Source organism: Micropterus salmoides, unplaced genomic scaffold (genome assembly GCF_014851395.1).
Source record: "Micropterus salmoides isolate LMB-PRFRI ecotype aquatic unplaced genomic scaffold, ASM1485139v1 Ms_hic_scaffold_18, whole genome shotgun sequence".
NCBI classification, from domain to species: Eukaryota; Metazoa; Chordata; class Actinopteri; order Centrarchiformes; family Centrarchidae; genus Micropterus; species Micropterus salmoides.
The window spans coordinates 20,134,558-20,159,482 of NW_024040928.1; the positions used below are offsets into that span (position 1 = coordinate 20,134,558).

At 38.7% G+C, this 24,925-nt stretch overlaps 2 protein-coding genes across 2 annotated transcripts; one reads left to right on the forward strand and one right to left on the reverse strand.

Moving 5' to 3' along the window:
• Positions 1 to 7,125: 7,125 nt before the first annotated feature.
• rdh14b (retinol dehydrogenase 14b) lies at positions 7,126 to 10,169 on the reverse strand. The gene is made up of 2 exons (XM_038727870.1): positions 9,664 to 10,169; positions 7,126 to 8,162 (listed from the first exon to the last, which is right to left on the reverse strand). The coding sequence occupies exons 1-2, from the start codon at positions 10,015 to 10,017 to the stop codon at positions 7,545 to 7,547; spliced, it is 972 nt and encodes a 323-aa protein (XP_038583798.1). The 5' UTR covers positions 10,018 to 10,169; the 3' UTR covers positions 7,126 to 7,544.
• Positions 10,170 to 10,395: 226 nt separating this feature from the next.
• Positions 10,396 to 24,912, forward strand: LOC119909596 (interleukin-31 receptor subunit alpha-like). Its single transcript, XM_038727867.1, has 16 exons — positions 10,396 to 11,675; positions 15,624 to 15,893; positions 15,979 to 16,108; positions 16,212 to 16,366; positions 16,474 to 16,589; positions 17,466 to 17,489; positions 17,704 to 17,863; positions 19,011 to 19,093; positions 19,249 to 19,465; positions 19,621 to 19,782; positions 20,919 to 21,020; positions 21,097 to 21,240; positions 21,332 to 21,472; positions 22,382 to 22,466; positions 22,628 to 22,709; positions 23,533 to 24,912. Exons 1-16 carry the CDS (start codon positions 11,621 to 11,623, stop codon positions 23,914 to 23,916), a joined length of 2,310 nt encoding a protein of 769 aa, XP_038583795.1. The 5' UTR covers positions 10,396 to 11,620; the 3' UTR covers positions 23,917 to 24,912.
• The last annotated feature ends 13 nt before the right edge of the window (positions 24,913 to 24,925 follow it).

Here is a 24,925-nt window from a genome sequence, read left to right on the forward strand (position 1 = left end):
AATCAGAAAAATAAAATCCTGACAGTTTGAAAGGTTATTACAGCATTTTCAGCCGACAAGAGCTGCAGAAAGTCGATTAATAGAAACATAATGAATTAGATTTACTATTTGGTATTTTTAAAGCAAAAATGACACAAATTCTCTAGTTCCAGCATCTCAAATGTAATAATATGCTGCTTTCCTAAATTGTCAGTAAGAGGAAACAGAACATATTTGGGTTTAGGACTGTTGGTCGAACAAGACTAGGGATACACTGAAATGAAAATTTTGGCCGAAGCTGAAACCAAATACAATGAAAAAATTTGCAGAATACCGAACACAACTACATTCACATTTTTGCCATTTTTTTTGCCATTGCATAAATTAAATAGTCAAAATGAGCTTTTTACTCAGGATTTGGAGAGACTATGGTGGTGGGCCGAGGCTCGAGAGGGTCTGGTAAAGTAAATTACATGTGTCCATTTACTTTTAATGTACACATGTAATATGTTTTATACTTTCTGTGAATATAATCCAATTAATCTTATTTCCACAATGTAAAGACACCTTATTTTGAAAACTGGACATTTTCACGTGTCTCATCTCGCTAAATTCATCAAGTCCAACCCAATTTGATAAATATTGTTGTATGTGGTTCTCGTATCATTTAACATGAAGACTTCATAGCCTCTGTTCAGGACATCTGTGAAGGTTCTCAGTCATCCAGGTCATAGTTATCCAACAAAGGTTGAGGTAAAGGGCAACTGGACTTGGTTGAACTCAGGAGCCCCACTCAGGCCTATTATCCTAACCTACAACATTGCCAAACACATATCTACCATCTTAGCGCCTTTGTTTGGTAACACGCCCCACCACATCCAAAACTCCACTGACTTTGTAAACAAAGTTTGAGAAGTGCAACTGGACCCAGATGAAGGTGTCCTATGATGTGACTTCTTTGTTCACCTGCATCCCCACCATAGAGGCAGTAGAAACCGTAAGGAAATGGCTACTAAAAGACAACACCTTGGACAACAGAACTAGCCTCAGCCATGACCAGATCTGTAAATTACTCGACCTCTGTCTAAACACCACCTATTTCCAGTACAATGGAGGATTCTACAGACAGTAGCATGGCTGTGCCATGGGCTCACCAGTGTCACCCATAGTGGCCAACATCTACATGGAAGAAGTGAAGGGAAAAGCCCTCAACTCCTTCAGAGGAACAGCACCGAGCCACTGGTACAGGTATGTGGACGACACTTGGGTCATAATTAAAAGCCAGGAAGTGCAAGCCTTCACAGAAACTTCAACTCAGTGGACAGTAACATCAAGTTCACACAAGAAGATGTCCACAACAACAATTTGGCGTTCCTGGACTGTGCTGTACACATTGAAGAGGAGAGGAGCCTGCAAATTGGGGTTTACAGGAAACCCACACACATGGACCAATACTTACTTTTTGATTCCCACCACCCATTGGAGCATAAGCTAGGAGTCATCAGAACCCTGCACCACAGAGCAGACCACATACCAACAAGTGCAGAGGCCAGAGAGAAGGAACAGAACCACCTGAAGGGGGCACTTAAAGCCTGTAGATACCCTAAATGAACCTTTGTGAAAACAGCCACAAAATCCAGGAAAAAGACCAAGACTACAGGGGAGGAGGAGAAGAAGGTCAAACGCAACAACATTGTGATTCCATATGTGTCTGGAGTATCAGAGAACCTCAGAAGGATTTTCAACAAACACCACATCCCTGTGTTTTTTAAACCCAAGAACACACTAAGACAGATGCTGGTACACCCCAAAGACCGCACACCCAAACACAAGAAAAGCAATCTAGTGTATGCGGTCCAATGCAGTGAGGAATGCACAGACCTGTACACTGGGGAAACTAAACAACCACTACACAAACGCATGGCTCAACACAGAAGGGCCAACTCCTCAAGTCAAGCCGACACTCGTTTGAGGATCACCAGGTGCACATTTTAGACAGAGAAGATGGATGGTTTGAAAGAGGTGTTATTTACACCCGGGTTGAGAAGCCGTCGCTGAACAGAGGAGGGGGTCTACGCCACCACTTATCCCCCACCTACAATGCTGTCCTTTCATCACTTCCCAGGAAACTGAACAAGCATTTCCTCTTGGCCTCAGGTGAAGATACCAACGATGGTCGTTCAGACTTCAGAAGTTCTAACAACTATGATGATTAACGATAGCTAACGATCCCACAGAGGTTAAATAGCTGAGTTTCCCTACCAGTCAGTCAGAACTGAAGAAGTCTCTTGGATGAGGGACGAAACGTCTTCTAGTTTTTCTTCAACTAAGTCCAGTTGCCCTTGACCTCAACCTTCATTGGATCTCTTCAGGACAGACTCTCATACTGCAACACTTTTCTTTCAAGTTCAAGTTCAAGTTTATTTATATAGCACATTTAAAAACAACACTAGTTGACCAAAGTGCTTTCCACAATAGACAACAAATATACATGACAACAGTAGAAAAAGTAAAAAATAAAATAAAACTATTCAACTCTGTTTGAAGGCCAATGAATAAAGATAGGCCTTTAGCAAGGGTTTGAAAGTGTCAGGAGTTTGGGCATTTCTTATTGGAACAGGTAAAGTATTCCAAAGATTAGGAGCAGCTACTGAGAAGGCTTGGTCACCTTTAGTTTTTAACCTGGATCTGGGGACATCAAGGAGCATCTGATTGGATGACCTCAGTGCTTTGACCGGAGTGTGTACATGTAAAAGTTCTGATAAATAAGAAGGTACCAACCCATTTAAAATTTTAAAAACAAGCAATAAAATCTTAAAATCAATCCTAAAGCGGACAGGAAGCCAGTGGAGCGAGGCTAAAACAGGGGTAATGTGCTCACGCTTTTTAGTTCCTGTTAGAAGTCTTACTTTCATTCAGACAGAGAAAGTTCTGATCCAACCATATTTTAAGATCTCTCAGGCAGTTGAGCAAGGACTGAGTTGCAGCTTTGTCGTTAGATTTTACAGGTAAATAGATTTGTATGTTATCTGCAAAGCAATGAAAGGAGATGTTGTGTTTTTTGAAAATGGACCCCAATGGCAGCATGTACAGTGAAAAAAGCATGGGGCCCAATATGGACCCTTGGGGGACCCCACAAGAAAGAGGGGCAGCAGATGAAGACAATTCACCGAGGTGAACAGAGAAACTTCTATCTGCCAGATATGACTGAAACCATTTGAGGGCTGTGCCCCTAATGCCTCTAACACTGTTAGAGTCGGAATAAGAGAATGAAAAGAGTTTCCAAAGTCAACAGCTAAAAGGAGATCATTAAAAACTCTTAAAAGGGCAGTTTCAGTACTGTGACGGGGCTTAAATCCAGACTGGAATTTTTCATAAATACTAAAATCATCTAAAAATGATTGAAGTTGATTAAAAACCACTCTCTCTAGGATTTTTGACAAAAAGGGGAGCTTAGAGATAGGTCTAAAATTAGAGAGGTTTGAAGTATCCAGATTGTTCTTTTTTAAACGCGGTTGCACAACTGCATGTTTGAAAGCAGCTGGAACACACCCTGAGCTGAGAGATGTATTAACCAAGGCGACAATGCTTGATCCAACAGTGTTAAAAACATCTTTCAAAAAGCGTGCAGGAATACTGTCAAGGGGGCAGTTTGCAGGACGTGGTTGCTTGACTATGTCAGAAAGAAGGGGGAATGTAACTGGCTCAAACTGCAGGAAGACATCTGGGCTGACAGGGGGGGACAGAGGGGTCACTGTTAAATGTAGTGGGTGAAAAGCTAAGACCGGCAATTTTGTCTATAAAATATTTCAGGAAGTTTTCACATAAAATTGTAGATGGCACAACACAGTCTGATTTGCGAGGGTTAACAAGAGAGTTAAAGACATTGAAAAGAACCTCAGGCCTCTGGCTGTTATTTGCTACTACATGGGATAAAAATTTAGTTTTGCCTCTTTCTCGGACACTTTAACATGCTTCCACACTACCGACATGTCACCTTAATTGTTCTGACTACATTTTTATATTCATTTTTATATTTTTATATTCAGCATTATAGCAAATAGTTAGTCAGTTCAGTTTCATTTTTCCTGTATTTATAGTGTGTATTTTATTTCACATTGTAATTGCAGCCATATCTCCTTTCACTCCTTGCAGAGGTAAGAGTTTACATGAGATTGAATTCATCCACGGGAGGGAGTCACAGTGCAGTCGAGTCTCACTGATCTGCATCGTCAACCTCATTGTTCCGTCTCCCCCAGACACAGCAGAAAGCATTTACACTTCAAACGCATCAACAGAGGGTAAACTAGATTGACAGCTACACCCCGCACCTCTATTATTTTTTATACACTGCAAAATACATGCTAAAGTATGCGTAAATGTAGCATTCAGGTACAACAGCTGAACCAGAAATGGTTACGCTCAGAGGTTTTGCACAGCACAAGCAATACAATGACGTCAAAATGGAGAAAAATGTGACAACTCAACTTGGCTTTGATGAATGCAAAGAGGAGATGAGTTCTTTCCCTTTGATCTTGGGGTGGGTTGGTGGGTGGGGGTGTGTGTGTATGTGTGAATCTTGGTCAGGTCAGTGGTGTAGAGAAAGACGTGGAGCAAGGTGCTATCTAAGTTTTATATTCATAAACACAGACTGATCAAGCTTGTTGGATACAGCAAATTTTGGTAATAATTTTGAAGTTTGTTTGCACTGAAATGTGTTTTCAATTTCCATCACTGCTGAGTTGAAAGTAGTTTTATCATGAAAATCTACGATTGAGCACCATGTCTCCCCATCTTCTTGAATGTCTTTTTAGAAAGCCAAAAAGTTCAAGTAGCCTAGATGTTCTCTTAGTTTAAATACATGTTTGCACATGTTTAGTTGACGAACTTTGAAGGGGCACAATTGACCCTTCGCTAAGCCACCCCCCGAATATACAGCTGGCCAATCACAGCACAGTGTAGGACTCGCTATAACTGAGTTCCGAAACTTTCACGGCTGCGCTCCATTGACTCTTATGCAAAAAGAGTCGTTTTCTAGCTTTTTTTTGGCTGTATTTTTCTAAAATATGGTCAAACGCTGTTCCTGGGGCACTTGTAATAGTTACAGTTGCTACCCAGAGAGGTTGATGGGAGAAGTACGATTTATTCTCTTTCTAAAACCTAAAATAAGTCCAGAAAAATGTCGGTTGTGGATTGTTCCTAATGTGATGTTAGTTAGCTGACGCTAGCTAACATGAACAGTGTTGAGCCTTAATATCGTTGTCTTTTGTCTCAATCGTCGGGGGATGCGGTGGTTCACTTGTACTGTGTGATTGGTAGGCTTTAGTTTCTATCTTTCATTCTTTTCACGTCAATTTGAGTCAGTTCGACAGCCTGAATACAACCTTCAAATGTATAATGCAACTGCAAAACTGTCTTTCTGAGATCGCTTTTTCCAACAAATTAGACAATATTTCGCCAGGGAGTGCAGTAATAGATAGGCAGTGCTGGCAGTTTGTAGGACTTAGCAACAGTAACTTAGGGGGGCGGGGCTTAGCAGAGGGTCAACTGCCCACAAGGATTACATTGCAGCCCTGCCTCACTGCTACCGACTGCAGCGCGCTCGCTGAATACTGGACCAATTAAAAATAATTTTCGTTCCAATTGGGGAAAAGGTCCAGGTTCAAAATACAGAAATGAACCTTTAAGTAACCTGGTTACAGCTTTCTCCAGTAAGCAGATTACCAAAAAACAATTTACGCTGATTTTCCCAGTTACATTTCTCCAGGAGAACACCAATTTCTTGGCAATGTACAAGGGTAACAGGATTTTTAAAATTGCCTTTTTAAATGTAGACACGTGCATCACGCGCACTTTAGTCAGAGAAAGTTACTGCAGAGCATGTAGATGAAAGGAGAGAGAACTTCACATAGGACTGGCCAATAAAACAATAATTATTGCAATATAGTTTTCATCAATAACAATATAACAAATGTTAAATAAATGTTTGATTTAATTAATTTGAATCACGAACAAATTAGCACTTAATTTTTCTATTAATATATTTATTTTGTTGAGAAAAAGGGACTGAAAAATGATTTTACTTATTTTCACTCATGCATATTTGTTGAAAAAACATTTTATCATAATTGTTTTCAGTGTTCTACCTCATAATTCAAGTGCAGGCATGCAAACTGAACAGGGGTGAAAAAGGTGAGGACACACAAACAGAGAAACACACAGAGACAGTATAAGAGCAGTCTGTTTAAGCTTTCATGTTGTATGGATAGAAAGTGCAATTGTCTAATGCAGCCAGAGAAATATAACAACGTGCAAGGGCGTCACATTGGGGTGTGACAATACACTTAGCTCACGAGAAGAGATGATACACGATATTGATGAGAACAATATTTTAACACTACTGTATAGAAATCATTAACGCTGAAATATATGGTCCTCTTGTTGAAAGCTATTGAGAACATTTTTAACAAATGCTTTCAAAAAGTGATGGTGACAAAATCAGCCATTTCAAAAAGGGGATGGGGATATGACCCCAGTGTCCCCAGTGTAAACAACACCAATGAGGACACCTCTATATCCTGTTGACGTTAGCTTATCTTACATGTAAGTTATTATTGGGCAAAGTTATAAAATTGGCAACATTACTGTATGGGCCAGGTAAGTTAATATTGTAAGCTGGCTAACTTCTGTCTTATATCAGACTTACAGTTCGTTCACTAGATCAACAGTAACGTCCTCACGTGTTCAGCTGACTCATCCGCGGTGTAGGGGACTTCAATAATCCCGCCCTACTCTGACTCTGATTGGCTGTCAAGTTTATCCTTTAGGAGTGAAGATTGTTTTAGGCACATGCAGCTGTAAAGTTGCAAAGCTCATGCCAGAGTAGACTCGGTTGCTAACCGACCGACGAAACGACGCCCCCACCCCCCAATATTTTCTCATCGGATCTGCACAAATCATGTAGGTGACCCATTTGGGTTTCATAACAGCAAATTTCGCCTAAAAGGTGAGCTTGCTTACCTGGAAGTGATCCACTGTCACTGTTTGATAGTATTTGTCATTTTCTGATCATTAAAATAGTTTAAAACCACAATTAACCATCTGGTTTCTTCTACTTTCGCTCATGAACAAAAATCTGCTTTAAACTTAGAAATAATGAGTTGACTTTATTGTGATAATTATGGACAGAATGAGATGACATTTTTTATCGTGATGCCATTTTTGGCCATATCGCCCAGCCCTAACTTCACATGATGATGCATCTTCATTTGAACGCTCACTTTTAAGGGGAACATTTGTTTATTCAAAGCTTTATACATTCTCTGATCAACCCACTGCAATGTACACTCCGCTCTCTTGCTCAAGGGCACTTAATTTACACACTTCTTTGGCACAGTATGTCATTTCATTAATTATTACAGGTGGCAAGCAGTCTTTTCATGAGCACTCTCTCGCAAAATGTGAGTGAGAGTCTGTGGGGTGATGTCTAGAGTGTGCTAGAGATTAAGTATTTTGTCCAAGAACACTTAAGCCTCTCCAGTACTGTCCTCAGAACAGGACTCTGCTCAGTCAGCAAGCCCAACCATCTTCCTGCTTATGTCCCACAGTTTCTTGGCTGCCCGGTCGTCTGTAGCGTTGGCCATCAGCTCCTCCTCCTCACAGTTAGCGAAACACTTCCCCGACACTCCCTCCACCTCAGGGGAGCAGGCCAGATAAAGAGGAGTCTGGGCCCCCTCCAATGGGCTCTTGAAAAAGACTAGCGAAGCGAGGGAGAACAGCGGCTTTGCCAGGAGAGGGATTTCAACATGCCTGCCTAGTTTGGTCCTGACGATGCCCGGGGTGAGAGCATTGACTGTGACCCCCGTTCCCTCAAGCTGGTGAGCCAGCTCGAGTGTAAACAGCAGGTTGGCCAACTTGCTCTGACTGTAGCAGAAGGACTTGTCATACTTTTTTTCACTGTTCAGGTCATCAAAGTTGATTTGGCCGTACTTGTATAGCTTAGATGAAACCACAACGATGCGGCTGGGAGCCGAGGTCTTCAGGAGGTCCAGCAGGAGGTGAGTGAGGAGGAAGTGACCCAGGTGATTCACACCAAGCTGCATCTCAAAACCATCCTCTGTCTTTGCGTAGGGACACTGGTAGACGCCTGCGTTGTTAATGAGCACGTCAATCTTGGATTCCTCCTAAAAGGTCAGAAAAATTTTATTATTAAGCTTATTAACACACTCACACGAATGACTAAAATACTTTTAGGAAAGAAAGGGATTTTAGATTTTTCTTTGTTCAATCTAAAGCTACTTTAAGTAAAATACTGTATATGAATATAAGTAAGATATGAGGTTTAAGTAAATTTTAAATTGTTTGTGGTTTTATTTTTTCTTAGTGATCACTGTAATTAGCCACCTATAGCAGACAATATATTCTACATTTGTCTTACAAGTGATTCTAGCGCTGTCAGTGTGTTATGAACATATGCCGCCTTAACTGACAGACATTTACCATGTTTTCAGGACCTTGCCATTTATTAGAAACACAAATCTTATATTGAACACCCTGAGACACCCAGTGGTGATGAGAGGTAAATGTCATGGTGAAGAAAAGACAAGCTGACGTTACCAAGAGAAATATCATATTTTACAGAAATACTGCACTTGTACTCTTTCAGTACTGCGACTTACAATATCATAAGGGATATAGTAATTAGGAAGAAAAGGGTCTTGCAATGTCCTGCTCTACAGTATGTTAAAAAAACAAAGTATGTGATCAAGCATTAACACAGAGATGGCTTCAACAGTGAGGCAAATTAAAAACTCCCATTTATATATTGAACCGCAATAAACAGTCAGTTAAATTATTTCTCATTTCATGTTATTATTTTAACAAGTTAAGTACTACAATCAAGGGTGCATGAATGTGACATAAGAAGGTATATGAAATAATATGCTTAACATATTTCTCATGGAAAGAGCTCTACACTAACAAATTTATCGAGAGTAAAGCTGCAATGATTTGTCTAGTCCATTCATAGATTAGTTGATCGACTGAAAATGAAACTAATCAACTATTTTGATACATTGATTAATTGTTTAGGTAATTTTTCAAGCAAAATGGCAAAATATTTGATAGTTCCAGGCTCTCAAATGTAAGAATTTGCAGCTTTTCTTGGGTTCTTATATTAAGTCAATAAAATATTTCGGGATTTTTTACTTTTTGTTGGCACAAAACAAGACATGTGAACGTGTTACATTGGGCTTTAGGAAAGTGTGGTTAGCATTTGTCACTGTTGTGATTTTTTATACACCAAATTGATCAACGGAGTAAATAATTGGCAGAATAATAATTAATGATAAAAAATAATCTGATTTGTTCGGACTGAAAACTGAAAATTGATTACTTGTTGCAACAACAAAAAAAAAAGGTTCCCATATCAACATTCTGCCAGCAGAAGATTTATAGCTACACATGCTGTCAGATTTTGTAATCCTGGCTATAGACTAAAGAGGTCTGGCAACAGTAGGTTGAAGGACTGCGTTCAGCACCACGGACAGTCCCCTTGCTGCTAAAGGACCTGTAACGCTCTCCTTTTTATTGGACATGACAATAGATGGAATAAACTAGACTGCAGTCATTTAAAAGGATGAAGGACACCGTAGCTAGTAGGCCTAAGTAAACATATCAACTTACCTCATGAATTTCCTCACAGAATTGTCGGACTGATTTGAGAGAAGCGAGGTCCAGGTGTTTGATGACCACCTCCCCCTGCTCTGGTCCCGCTTGGTCCTTGATGTCCTTAGCCGCCTCCTCGGCGCTCCGCTGGTCCCGACAGGCCATGATGACCCGGGCATGGAGCTTCAGCAGCTCCCCGGCCAGGGCCTTCCCTATCCCGCAGTTAGCCCCGGTCACGATGACAGTCTTTCCTCGCATGGTGTCGGCGGGATACTGGAGCAGCTTCATGGGTTTCTGTTGAGGGAACAAACGGCGCACAAGGAGCAGTACCCCACCACCAACAACAGCAGCAATTAGCACCGCAGTGTACATGAAAGCGAGAACCCGTGACAGGTAGAAGACAAGACCTTTGTAGCACGGTTTATTATGTGTCCAAGTTATAAAACTGCCCCGGAAATACTTTCTACGCAAATATATCGAGTTAACAACAATAGATATTGTGGTTATTATATTATAATATTTGTAATATTTATAACAAACATATTTACGTTGATGAAACAAGTGGAGTGAAAGTAAATCACTCAACTAACAAACGATAAACGGTCGCAGCAATGTAGCTAATGCTAGCAGGCTAACTCAGCTAGCAGCGTAGCTACAGGCTCGGGTTTTCATTGAACTACTTCCGGGGTATTTTCGTAACCGAACTAAATGTTTCTGCTAATTGAAGCCATAAAAATACATACTTTTCATTTTTAAAGGGTTGGGCTAGTGGTCATATAAATAGTTGGCTACTTTTTAAAACTACTATAATTATTTTTCTCGCCCGAAATATTGTATTTTCATAGCCAGCCTAGTTTACCCCTTTCCATTAACCACTAGGTGGAGTTATGAACACAAAAGTGGGTCGGATATTTTGCTCACAACAAGAGGCTTGTTTCCAGGTCTGTCTGTCTGCCAGTTGGTGAAGGAGAAGTGAGAGTACAAAACTCACTATTTTGTCTCCTTTGGTTACCCACAAGGCAAGCCAATAAAAGTGGGTATATCACCCATATGGATTATTGATTATTGATAAAGTCAGAAAATGTGCTCATTGACGTTGTATGAAGTTGTTTTTGAGCATTTAGGCTACAGTAAGGCCGGTAGTAGAGAAGCCCTTAAGTAAAACTGCTAACTTGAAGAGGCAGGGCAGGTGGTTTTTTGCAGTGATATGATCAGATGGCTTGTTAGGAGGTCACTTAAATGCATAAGAATTAGTACAGTGACTCACTCAGTTTATATCGACTATACTCTTCTCTGAATGCTCCCTTCGCCCTTCCTTACATTGTTGCATAGGTGATCCCAGATACGTGCCCTGCAGTTTAAGGTTCTGAGTTAATCCACTTTTTGGGGGGATTGGGACAGCAAAACCAGGGTGCAAAATTAGCACCAGCCACCAGCCAATTTTGCACCTTGAGCAGATTTGTCTTCTATTTTAGAATAGGACAGTCATAATGATCCTGTGTTTGCCTTGCCTTTATCATATTCCCATTTAACTGTTGCATATCCTATCCTTATGCAATCCTAGACATGCAGATATGCTCCAGGGAATTAGGATTTATTGTCTGACAGTCGCGTGTGATTCATAACTTCGTCATAGCATTTGTTTACGGAGAGATTTAACGTCTGTCACGTTGCTTCGAGAATAAACAGACAAACGCTATCACTCGTTACAAGCTGTCGACAAATAACTTCACTTCCTCTTAGATCGCGGTGTTTCCAGTTGGGTAATACCTCCCGTTTATTTCAGGGTTTGCTTCAGTTCCTGTTACTTAATAGCTAAACTACAGAGTTAGTGAGGAAAATGCGGCTCATTGTAGCGTAAAGTCTGCCATTTCAGACACAGTTTAGCCGATATTAATTATTTTATCTTGTGCAGCTGAACGGAACACAGCTGTAAATCTATTTTAAGGCAATTTCTGGTAATCAGATAAAAGAAATGTATCCCTTTCCAGCACTACTTATCCTGGTTGTAATCCCTTCCATTTCTGATGGTAAGTACATTTTTTATGTTTGATATTTATTGTAGTAAGTGAGGAATGATGTCGAGCTGCTGACTGGTCAGATACATTTCTGGGAAATGGTTGTTTTGTTTTGGTTTCATAACATAGTCTTCACTATTGTTAATATGGGCTAATAAAAAGGGACCAGTATCATGTCTTGAATGTCACTAATAATAATTGCAATTTGTCAGAAATATAATCTATTATCTATTATTATTTTAAATTTACTGTAAATTTACATCAACTGCATTAAAATTTATTGTATTTTCTATACTGCTTTATCTCACAGGTGATAATTCTTATCAAAGAATATATTATTTAGAACTATGAGTTCTTAGATTTGAAATTTAAATATGGTATTTCTTATTTCATAACAATAACAAGTGTGGCTCTAACAATACAATACAATACAATAACAATGTTAATCGTTTTAGATGTTTAAAAAACTACAACCAGACAATTGTGAGATCCTGTCATAGTGGAATGGCAGTAGATCTGAATCCACTTTATCCATGAGTAAAAATTGTCTACATCTTTTCTGTAGGACCTATTATACAAATTCATTACTGGAAGAAGCCCTTAACAAAAAATTAAATAGAATTTTTTTATGATTGTTGGAATGTTTCACCTGTTCTTGAGTTGGTTGTGGGGAATCAATTACAAATGAATCAAAAAAAATGTGGCATTATGTATTGTAACTTTAGATCTATGATCACACCCGGTGCCCGCAACTGGAAAATACCGGTAGCATTGGTTGCACTTTAATATGAATAATGTTTATTGTTATGAGCTTTTAGTTGCAAATGAAGGACAGAAGCCTTTTCAAAACACCATTAATTTTATATCTACTTATTTGTGCCTGTTGCTGCTTTACAAGATGTTAAACTTAATAAACTACAAGGTAAGTGCAAACGTCCTTGGTCATACAAAGCCTTGTGAATTCTGTGTTCCTGTCACACGCTATCGAAACAATTGCAGACAGTATTGAGACAGTTTGTGAGTTTATTTTTAACAATATCATGACCTCACCAATGATGATGCCCTGTGGTTGGTGGCGTGCTGCTGTCCAGTTTTCTGCTGGAGCTCCCTTCCAGGCAATTGTGGGAATGGGAATTTACTGCACGTTAGCTTGGGTCAGACCTGGGTCAGTTGAATCCATTTTTTATGCTGTAATTTTGTGTTAAGTTGTTATCAGGGCAAATTGATAGTCTCAATGTATGTGTGGTCACGGAGAGCACTGAAGGAATGAACAATTTTTAAAAGGCTCATTATGTTCAACTTTTAGCAGTCGTTTATCTCTAGCCCAGTCTATGCCTCTTATTTGTTATCATTACTCTCAAGTCACAATACTAAGGTTCAGATTTTTTGAAGGGCATATATTCAACAATTTAAAAAAAAAAAAAAAAACGAGATAAGATTTCCAGAATTTTCAAGGATGCTTTCACACCCACCCTGTTTGGTTTGGTTAACATAACCTGGAGCGTTTAGTGCGGTTTGTTTGGGCTAATGTGAAAGCTGTCAGTCGAACTCTTATGTGGTCTAAATCGAACTGAGACATCTTGAAAAGGAGGGTCTCGGTTCGGATCCAAGAGGATTCTGGTGCCGTTCGTTTGCTGTGTGAAAACAAACAGACCAAATACTGTTCATTAAATCGAATAAAAAGTGTGTGACAAAACCCCTGGAATGCTGTCATACAAGACTTCTGTTTTTCTACCTGTTAGTCATGCAGTCGATTTGGCGTCTAATAACACTAATAATGCTTATAATCAGTTATTTCTTCATGAACTCTATGTGACATCAAAGAACATAAATACATATCAGTGTTAAAGTGCAGCAATACCTGCTATCAGTCAGAATTTGATTTTCCCATTTGGGCCCTGGTAATGCGGTCATGATGCAGGACGACAATCACCAAAAGTGTCCAGTCAACGAGTTAACCATGTCAGTCTGTATGACTTCATGTTTACCCCTCTTGGTTAATTTGTAAAAAGTCAGTGTGAACCTGAACAACGTTTTTTCCCTACATGCGACTCTGTTTCATAATCCAAAAAAAAAAAATGGTAGCTGGAAGTGACATATGTCCTTGAGCAGTTTGTACAACAGAAACCAAACTGTTTTCATCCAAATGGTTGTAGTTATAACAGTTTTTAAGAATTCTGGAAAAATCTTAAGAACACCTGAAGTGTCTTTAATAGACCTTCTGAATTTTCCTGGGTATTTATATTCCAGAAAAATGGATGCTAAGCTCTGTGACTGGTAATGATAAAAATCACGAGAAGCACAAACTGGGGCCAGTTTATCTCCTCTGTAGTGTAAGAGTGTGGCGCCTATAGTTCTCTTCTGATGGATGCATAATAGTTTTCTAATGGGTTCCTCTTTGCTGTTGTATGTAATGAAGCCTGTTGCTCTGCTAATGTGTTCATAATGTAAACCGAAGTTTTTCTGTAGCTGCTTCAAGTGGAAAGCTTTCCACCTGCAACCATTTGTGAAACAGAAACAGGAAATGTTGAGTCATCAAGGTTAGTAATAAACCGCTAACTCCTTGTTTGGCCTAGATTTGGACATTCTTTGGCACTTTATTGTTGGTGGATCCATTTCTAATATCTTCTAGAGAGAAGACTGGAAGAAAAGATGCAGTCACAAGTGAACTGATAAGTCTAAAAATTAAAATAAAAGCCGATGCACCGATCAAACGCTCTCAATGCAGAATCAGATACCTCGGCTGTCTCTTCGAGATGTTTTTTTTCTTGTGCTGGATACTGGTGAAGTAAGCAGTGGCTTATTAAATTTTTCCAGCCTAGAGAATTAACACGAGAGTGGACACTGAACAATGCTGTGTGCATGGTTATTTGAATTACAAAACAAACCATCAAAAAGAGCATTGTGCTTCATGCGGTGCTGATTGTCCACGCTGTAGTTCTGTTCTGGTCTATTGAGATACAGTATCTCATCCTCTTGGAAGATAACAAATGAAGGGTTTCTGCCTGTGTGATTGTAAGAGAAGCCCTTGATCAGATTCTCACTTTTTTTAATATCAGACTTCATTGTAGTTATAGTAGAAATATTTAATTTTATTTTATGTTAAAATATTGTCTATGTTACACTGGTTATTTTTAGGAACATAAGTGTTACATTACTAGCAAATATCCTAGAATAATCTAGTTGTGCTGCATTTGAACACATATTTTCTATACAGAGTGAATACAGGTGGTTAATACTAAATTGTTTAACAATTCAGGTACAATCTGTGGAGTTTATCCTGTTTTTGTAATCTCACAAAAATTGTTTTTTCAGGAAAGCAAGATATAATTCCTAAACTCCAAAGCCTCAGAACAAGACTTGTTTTGCTTTGCTGTTTAAACTATGCGTGTGTAACCTTTATATTAAACTTTGAGCAACATGGTTGTGGATTTGACTTGTTAGTTGTAAATCATCACACCATCAGTAAATGTTACTTTTTCTAATGTAATAAATGTGGTTAAGGGGAATAGTTTTTGGAAAACATTTTGAGAAATACTACTAGGTATTTACTAGTTTGGTTGTCTTTTTTTTACCAAGCATTATATTAAAAGACAGATACCACTCTCATGTCTGTACACTAAATATGAAGCTAAAGCCAAAACAGGTTAGATTAGCTTAACATAAAGACTGAAAACAGAGGAAACATCTAGCCTTAAATTGTGAAATCCATATAATGCAGAGGTGTAAAAACAACAAATAACAGTGTGATTATTGATTAACTGAAGTGCTAGTAGGCAGAATTTGGTTTCATTGGACAGAGCCAGGTTAGCTGTCTCCAGTCTTCGGAACAATACAGTTACGAGATTGGGATCGATCTTCTCATCTAACTCTCGTCAAGAAAGCAAATAAGCGCATTTCGCATGTCCAAGTCTCTTAATGTAATGGTCTGACACTGAATAACATGATCATTTCCTGCAGGTCAGCATGAGACCACCTGCAACGTTGTCCCGAAAGATCAGTACATTGAAGTGGGGTCCGATACCGAGATAGTGTGCCAGACTTCATGTGTCCCTGGCAAAGTTTTCTGGACACTGAACAAGATACCCGTAGATGAAAGCCTGTCACACATTACCAACTCCTCACACACAGTCGTGACACTGAGGAACTTCACTCACCACATTGCTACGTTGGAATGCAGCAGTGTAGATACGAAGCAGGTCCTTGGAGGCACCACCATCAGAACGTACTGTAAGAAGTATTTTTGGGGTTATATTCTGAGAATCAATATGGTTGTAGATGCCTGCAGTAACATGAGATGTGACTTTTTTCACAGCAAAACCCGGCAAAATATCATGCATCTTGCACTATGATAAATATTCTAAGAGCGGAGTGCCACAGCTGTTAACATGCAACTGGGAGCATGAGATTGATTCTTCATTGGCTGTAAACTACACTGTACTAATGTGGGTATCACAGTTTCTTCCTTCTGTGTAAGAACTAATGCAGGAACAATAATTTTTGTCTTATTGATTTATGCACTGAATATAAAACATGTATTTCTTTCAGTGAGCCTAATCAGACAATCTGCTACTCAACCATAACAACATGCACAGCCAAAGGTTCAGTACCTCTTTGGCGAAATTCCAGTGTTACTGTTAGAGCTAGAACTACTGCTTGGGAAGCTTCCTCCAACACTTATACATTCAACCCGTATCACATAAGTAAGTACATTTAGCAGGAAAAAATAGACTTCTTATGATCTCATTGTGTTTGAACATTTAACAACATTCCTGCGTTCTTATGTATCGTCATAATAATTTTCCCACAGTGAAAATGAGCCATCCGGAGATTAAGGTGACCACCTTCTATGATCATCTATTGGTTGAGTGGAACCGGTCATCTACCTGTCAAAAAAAGTGTCACTGTCAAGTCCAATACAAAAAGGTATGTCCCTGCTTAAGCTCCTAAATGCAGCAGTTGGCCTTTAAAGTATTTATTGTAAGCAACTGTGAAAACGAATGCAACAATTTCCACGACTATGATCACAAACCAGAAAAAAAGAGAACCATTAACAATAGTTAGACCAAAGGTCAAATTAATCGGTAAAAGAACACTTAAATTGAACTGGATTCACAGAAGTATGGACTAACTCTCAAGTTACATCCTCTCTAACGCCAGGAAGAAATGCAGTATCGCACAATAAAACAGTAATCAATCTAAATAAAATATAGAGTTCGGAAGAGATTCAGACATCTAGGCTACTAGAATGAAAATATACGTTATTAAAAACAAATAATCCTAATGTTATTTTGACTTTCATAAGGGCATTCACACAACCCTGCCTCCTAGAAAATAGGTTTATATACAACATATTTGCAACAGCAACTACGTTTTCTATCTTTCTATCCATTCAGCACAGAATGAGAAAATGTTAATTCTGACATCTGGCAAATGTTGATACTGAACATCTCAGTAAAATGTTCACTGACAATGTACAGTATTTCATGTGTTTTAAACCTAAACATCAGATACAATATCCACTTGTAGTGACAACAGCATTATTTACATTTTTATGGTTATGTTTAGGCACTAGCAACAGTTGGTTGAAGTTAGAGAAAGATCATGGTGCATCGAGGCCCATTTAACCGAAACCACGATCTCTACACAAGCTTAGCCAAAGTGCTTTTGTTGCCTGAACCGAAACACTGACAGGGCTGTGCATGTGAAGCCTGTCCTACACATTGTATACCATATGACGACTTCTGTGTGTTACATAAATGTAGCGCTTCATTAACTAAAAAATACTCCTTTCTGTTCCAGGCAGTAAATGAAAGCACTCCAGAGGTAAGAGACTTGTTTTCTCTGGCACATCTTATTTCAACAAAACCAAAGCTGTGAAGTATTTTGCAAAGCACAAAATGTCTGTTTAAAATCAGCCATGGTAAATAAACATAACTTCGTATTGTGGTGAAAAATCATGTATTCAGCTTTGGACCTTCTGTGGATTTCCTTGAATTTGAATGGATGTTTCTAACTGAAATATGTCTGTTTTTCCTAGTGGGTGATCAATAAGACTCTCACCTCCGACCAGAGAGGGTCCAATGTGACCATTGAAAAATTTGAGTCCTGCAGTAACTACAAATTTGCAGCCCGCTGTGCTTTAGATAAGGCCCCTTGGAGCGAGTGGACCAATAAGACAATTCTTACCAAACTAAATAGTAAGAACAATGTCAAAACTGCTTGCATCAGCATCAGAACTGATAAAAGCAGGCTACTAAATCACCTATGTGTGTTTCGTCTGCTTAATAGCTTACTTTATTATTGTGTTTTTTAAATTGTATTTATAATAATTGTAAAGGCCTGTAGATAACATGTGAATGTGCCTAGGCCACAATAATAACCCTGATTTTCTGCTTTTAAGCACTTAAGCACAGTTTGGACGTTGATTCCTCTTGGTTAACCCTCAGGTCTAATCATCCAGATCATTTCAGTGTAATGTCTGATTAGATAATTTGAATTCTAATCAATGAAGTAAGATATACTGAAATCATTACTTATGAGGGGAGCCACACAACCTTGTGGCTTTTTCTTTGGCTGTACTGGCACAACTGAGATTCTTACTTTTTTATTTACATGTGCAAATAAACTAAATTAAACTAGATACAGATCTTGTCAGGAATAGCTCTAATCTGTTTCTTATGCACACTAACTGCCTACTAGTGAGGAAAACAAAGCATACCAGTATGACTACTCCTAATTGTATTGTATCAACTTTGGTTGATTTCCAGATGGGTTCAAAATTAAAAATAATAAAAAAATATATATCTGTTAATAAATGTCTGTATATAAAGTGCTAACTGTAACTCTTAGTAGGGAATGATGGGGCCATGCCTGCCATTTGTGCTCCTGATAAAATAACTGGTTTACAAAGTGATACTGGATTCAAATGAAAAAACCAAAATATTTATTTGCAATGTTTTGTGGAGAAATTGTGAAAGATTTAAATCAAAAAAACATTCGTGCTAGCTCTGAGAGGAATTACAGACTGGCTTGAGCATTTGAGTTGCAGGTTGGGACTTGAATGTGAATATCTTAAGATACACCTCCTACAAAGTCAAAAGTTGAGTCTGTGTGTGACATACGCTGCATAATAATAAGGCTGATAACAGATCAGATGTAGACCTTGAGACGCTAAACCATGGGTTGAGGTTACCATGAGCTCAAGGCTATTTTGCTTGGTCATGTTCTCTCTTTTTTTGGCCATAGTTTAGACCAAAACTGTTCAGTTAAGTTTCATCATAATGCTGCACCATCATATTTCTACATGTGCATTTGATTGTATTGACATATTTTAACCCTTTACAGAGAGTGACGTCAAGCTGCGCCTGTGGAGAAAAGTAGCTGAACCGGAGAAAAATGGAATTAGAAAAGTTCATGCCATGTGGGTGGTAAGGAAGCCTCTCATTGTTGCCTTTACATTGCATACTTCCTTAATTTCCAAACTCATAATTCAACTTTTAAAATTTACAACCTACATTTCCTAAGAGACATACACATCCTTTTATTGCTTACTGAGCATAAGTTCTTCAAACTGTCTACGCAGGAGATTCCTTCAACATGCCAAGGCACATTTAGCTACACTATCCAACAGACTCCTTACCCGGAAGGCACAACTGGAGTGAATAATAAAGATCATATATGTGGCAATTCAACTTGTGATGTCTATGTGAACCAAGATGCACACAGACTACATCTCACAGTCTTCGATAATGAACATCTGCTTGGGGAGGACTCTGTTTATGTTCCAGCCATTGGAGAGAGTGAGTTTTAATGCTATTGATTTTGATTTTGTAATGAGTAACCACAATTTATGGATCATATTGCTTCATTTTAATGGGGCCATGCTTTTATCTGATGCATATTAGTGATTTGGTATCAAGCAATGAGCTTATTTTCACTTGATCTCACTTGGCAGGCCTCCCTGAAGTTACTGACATCCAGACCTCAACCCTGGAAGGGGTTATTCTGGTAAGATGGAAGGCTCCGGTTCCTGTCGGTGGTTACATGATCGACTACACCCACGATGGAAATCATTACTACTGGAAGGAGAGCAAATATACTAACGCAACACTATTTGGTAGGTTAGAGAACGGACATGAAATGCTTGATGTCAGATAGAAAGATGGGTATGGATGACATTCTTTATCTGTGTTAGATTCACTACATGGAATGAGCCTTGTAGATCTGTGTCATCATCAAACCCATGCTGACTTTTGCATTATGCCTTAACTTCTTTGACCATCACATACATTTGTGGCACTCAGTCATGGATAGACTGGTGGAAATAGACTTTAAAACCTGCTTGGTAAATCATTAGTCAAGAGATCTTTTAATTTTGTAGAGTTTCTGAGAACTGTGACTCATCTCCTATGGGATATGTTACATTCTGCTCTGCTACTTTCTTGCTTCATTGTCTTTTATCAAACAAAGGAACAACTAAAGCTACCAGTATACGCCATCAGAACTGCTTGTCAGTTGGTTGAAGAGCTTCACTCCACACCTTTCTGACATTGGTTTGGGGAGGGTTCTGTCCAGCCATTTCTTTCCCAAACTGACAATCTGACATTCACACCCACTTCATGCCATAATGAAATAAAAATACTTACATCCGCACGCTACCATACTCACAGTGACAATGTTAACATATTGGTATTTAGCAGATATAATGTTTACCAACTTCCCCAACTTAGTTTAGCATGTTAGCATGCTTACATTTGATAATTCAAATTTTGACCTGATAGATGTAAAGTCAAGGATTGTGTGACATTAATGAGACATTTTACTAAAAAACAAAACTGGAGGCGTCCATGTGGCTTAGGACCATGATCCTTAACATTGGTTTAGTCTAGTTGGGGACGTTTATTGCATCTCTCTTTTCCTGATTTCCTGTCATCTCTCTACTGGTACTATCTAATAAAGGCTCCAAAATGTAAACAAACTTTAGGGCATCACCCGAGTTAACAGACTTCGTCCTCTAGGGAACATGAATGTTGGTACAAAATGTCATGACAATCCATTCAATAGTTTTTGAGATATTTCAGTCTGGACCATCAAGCTGACATTGCCATCTCTAAAACTTTAACCAATAGCATGGCTAAAAAGCTAAGCAGGACCAGTAGTAAGAGAATTGAATATATGGCTTTAATGCCTTTTAAAAATCACTTGCCACTTTACTATAAAAGTTTTTTTATTGACGTCTTCCCTTCCCTACAGGCCTCCTGGATAAGAAGCCATACAATATTACAATAACTCCCCTCTTTGGTGACAAGACAGGTCATGGCACACAAGTCTTTCAGATCTGCTCCAGAATCGGAGGTACATTATTCAAATTTTCTTAAGATTCTGAAAAAGTTTTTTCATGTTTTACATGCTAAAAACCTGATCCCTACAGATCCAGGGAATGTCAATATCAGCAATGTTGAGCCTTATGACAAAAGTGCCAGTGTGAGTTGGATTGTGGAGTCACGGGAGGCATGCAGTGGTGCTGTTGTCAACTACACCATCTTCTACTATACACAGAAGGGGCCACTGCTCAGTGAGTACACCACATACTTGTTTGCAAATTAATTAAAGATATTTATTTCCTCTTACGTTTTTATGGCATTTCTGTCATGGTTTTCTTCTAGATGTTACTGTAGATGGCACGAAGCAGGGCATCCTTTTGGAAGACCTGAATCCAGACACCCAATACAACGTTTATGTCAGGGCCACAGCTCTTACCGGAGCTACCAAAAGCACTGACAGGGTCTTTGAAACCAAAACATTTGGTAAGTAGTCTTCTTGTGTACATCAAACACACAGTTTACACACAATTGAATTTATTCCTAGCAACTGCAGCCCTTTAACAGAAGGTATAGGAGTGACAAGATAACAAGGTTAAAAGGCCTGTCCTCATAGAACTAGAACTCATAACTATTTTATTACACACATTTGTCTCCCTCTGATGAGTTTCAATAGGTTTAGAGTTGCACAGGCAAACACTTGCACCTCCTGCTATCGCACCAGTACAAAGTAACAGTGAAAATGTTGAAATCCTGAACTTGTCATGAACAGAACAGAACGATGGCAACACTTACAGTTGCCCCTGCATATCATAACGTGATTGGCCCGGGGAAGAGGTTTAAAAACGGTTCCCCTTCAGGAGTGGATTGTTGTGGCAAGTCAGGGGAAGCCTGTGGTTAGTGTGGTATTTACCTACCTTACTAACAACTGATAGGATTTCTTTATAAGCCTACAGTCAGTCAAGAGCAAACCTTTCTACAATATTTTGGCAGTTGGTACTGGTTGTGTTGCATGCATGCTTTGGCATGTCAGGTGGATGTGCAGCCTGCTGTGATGCACACAACAACTGCCTTACTTTCAAGAGTATGCTATTTGTTAAAGTTAAAGGAACACAGTCTCCCTCTTATTGACAAAAAGTTACTTCATAAGCAAATGCACAAAATGCCTAGTCCCATATACCCTTTTTAACTAAAACAATATTGTGAGTAACCCAGATGCCTTACACTCTGACATTGTTTTATAGCTACCAGTTGCTCAATACATCATTCATTGTCACGCCTCTCCCATCAGTGCGAAAGAAAGAGTATGTTTTATCCAGTAATACACTGCATGTAGAGTTTTCAATAAGTAAGTCATTTTTCATGTTGCAACATATATCATTTTTTCTTTAACAGATCCGAGGCTCATGACACTACTCAGTGTCTGCGGATCCATCACTATATTTCTTGTGTTATCTCTTGGATTATGGTGTGCTATTCAGTAAGTCTCAATCTTTTCTTGTCAGTGATGAAGTGATAAGACAGTGAAACAATTTCCATGTGACATAAAATTTCCCTGTCAACAATAATAAAAGCCATATTGTGCTACATTTCAAAATCTTGAAAATTGTGTCCTAATGGTGCTGATAATCTGCTTTCTAGGTGGAAGAAATTCAAGGAGAAGCCAGTGCCAAACCCTGGCCTCAGTTCTGTGGCGTTGTGGCCATCGGCAAGCAGTCAAAAGGTGAACTCAGCGAGGAAGGAATTAAAAGGAATTTATTCATTCATTTTTAAGTGTCTGAGGCAGTGAGATGATTCACTTCTAGTTTATTTGTGGTCAGGGAGGAAAATATGAAAAAGGCATTGCTTCATTCAGGTGATGAACAAACAGAGGGATAGAGAAAGTGCCATGAACAGATTGGTGGCTTTTAGGGAACAGACTAGGTTAGAAAAACGCAGTCTATATCAAAACCTTTGCAACAAGTAGCCTAACAAGTCTCTTAGTTGAATTCTCGTCGGCAGAATAAACACAGACCATAAGTACTAATGTTAATAGATTCTGAGAGACCCATGGGAAGTAACAGTAGCTAAGTATGGACTTTACCGGTTAAACTTTCAAAATAAAACGTTAACGTTGCGAAACATCACCATTTAGAAACTTAACGTTGTTAAAGTTGTGAAACGTTGCAATTTTGTTAGGTTTAGGCAACAAAAGCACTTGGTTTGGGTTAAAATAACTTCAGTCAGTTAACACATCAGTTGGGTAAATCTACTTGCGTAACTTACTCAATTTACATAACATATTTAACTTAAATAAATACATTTAGTGTTGACTTGTTACATACGGGAAATGAACACTGATCTCCTGGTTGAAAGTCTGGTTTCTGGCCCTTCATTCACCCCAAACACCTCCTGACTCAGGCTTTTCTTGTCATGATTCTGTTTTTATCTCCTGAAAAATCCACTAAATGATCTTACGTTTTCTAAAGGTAACACTTGTTCACCCTGTCTGTCTGTCTGTCTGTCTGTCTGTCTGTCTGTCTGTGTGTGTGTTGATATCTCCATAGGGAGCGTGCCCCTTCCAGCCATTCAGTAATCCATCTGAAAGCCTTTGTGACATGGTTTACACAGAGGAAGCTCAGAGAACATCTACCTCTCCACTAGCTACAGACTGTAACGGGAACACAGCCAGTGAACAGACAGAGGAATACGTTGTAGCACCAGACCCCGTCAAATCTGTTGAGACACAGCATCCACCCTCTCCTGGAGAATCCACAGCACTGATTTTTTCAGAAAACAGCCCGACAAGCCCTTATCGAAGTCAGAGTTCTGTGGAAACTCACACCCTGAGGACCAGCAAACAATGTAAGCGAGTTCCAGTAAAACAGCAAGAAAAGGCTCTGACTGTTTATGTCACTCTGGACATGTTTGAACAAGGCCAGGGAAGGTGAAATGAAAACATTTTCCATTGTAATGTGTGGCAATATGTGTGGAATCAAAGTAAAGAAGAAAGATTGATGATTGTAGACTTCATCACCCAGGTAACAAAATGTAATGTTTTGTGTAAATATATGTACATTTTGCTACTGTTAATCCTTTATTGATACAAGCATATTTATAGCAAAATGTTGTGTGGAAGCTGTTATTATCAAGTCAACTTGATATCTTTCACACATCTACTGTGTTATATGGAGATATCTGTTTATCCCAATAGTTTTGGGTCTCATTTAATGCAAAGACAGAGCCCTTAAATAGAAATGACAATTATTTAATGATATATTGATTTTCTTTCTACAAAGCAATTAAATTGGGAAGTACAGTGCTTTTGTATAAAATAGGGCAAAACTGCACTCAACAAGCTGCCTACAGGTATAATCTAATGCATCATCACAAATCTTATTTCACGTTTATCTATTAAATGGTTAAAAATCTCTTCATTACCAAAGGACACTACAACATTTCATAAATATACGTTAAATTACTTTTTTGAACAAGTAACACCAACAACAAACATGGCCGGGGGTTCTGAAGCAGAAAATCACAATATTAAACAAATGTACTGCTTGTAATCAATTTCAAAGAGAAATGATTATATGGCCTGTGATTAGAGTATACATTTATGGATATACATCTTAACTAACAGTAAAATCAGATTAGTAATGTAGTTAATTCATAAAACCCCAGGTATATGCTGGGGGAAATCTGTCATTGTAGAAAAGATTTTGGAGGATAATGCAGATGAATGTACATAATGTACTGTATGTACAAATATATTTTTACCTGTCTTTGTTCAGCTTTGTTGTCCTTGTTTTAGCTGTATGGCTATTTTGTATTCCTGTATAATGTTCTGCATGTAAGTACATTGAAAGCAACTTAAACCCAGAGTCACATTTCTTGTACATGCACACTAATATGCCAATAAAGCTAGTCTGATTCTGGTCCTATAAGACAGTGGTTCTC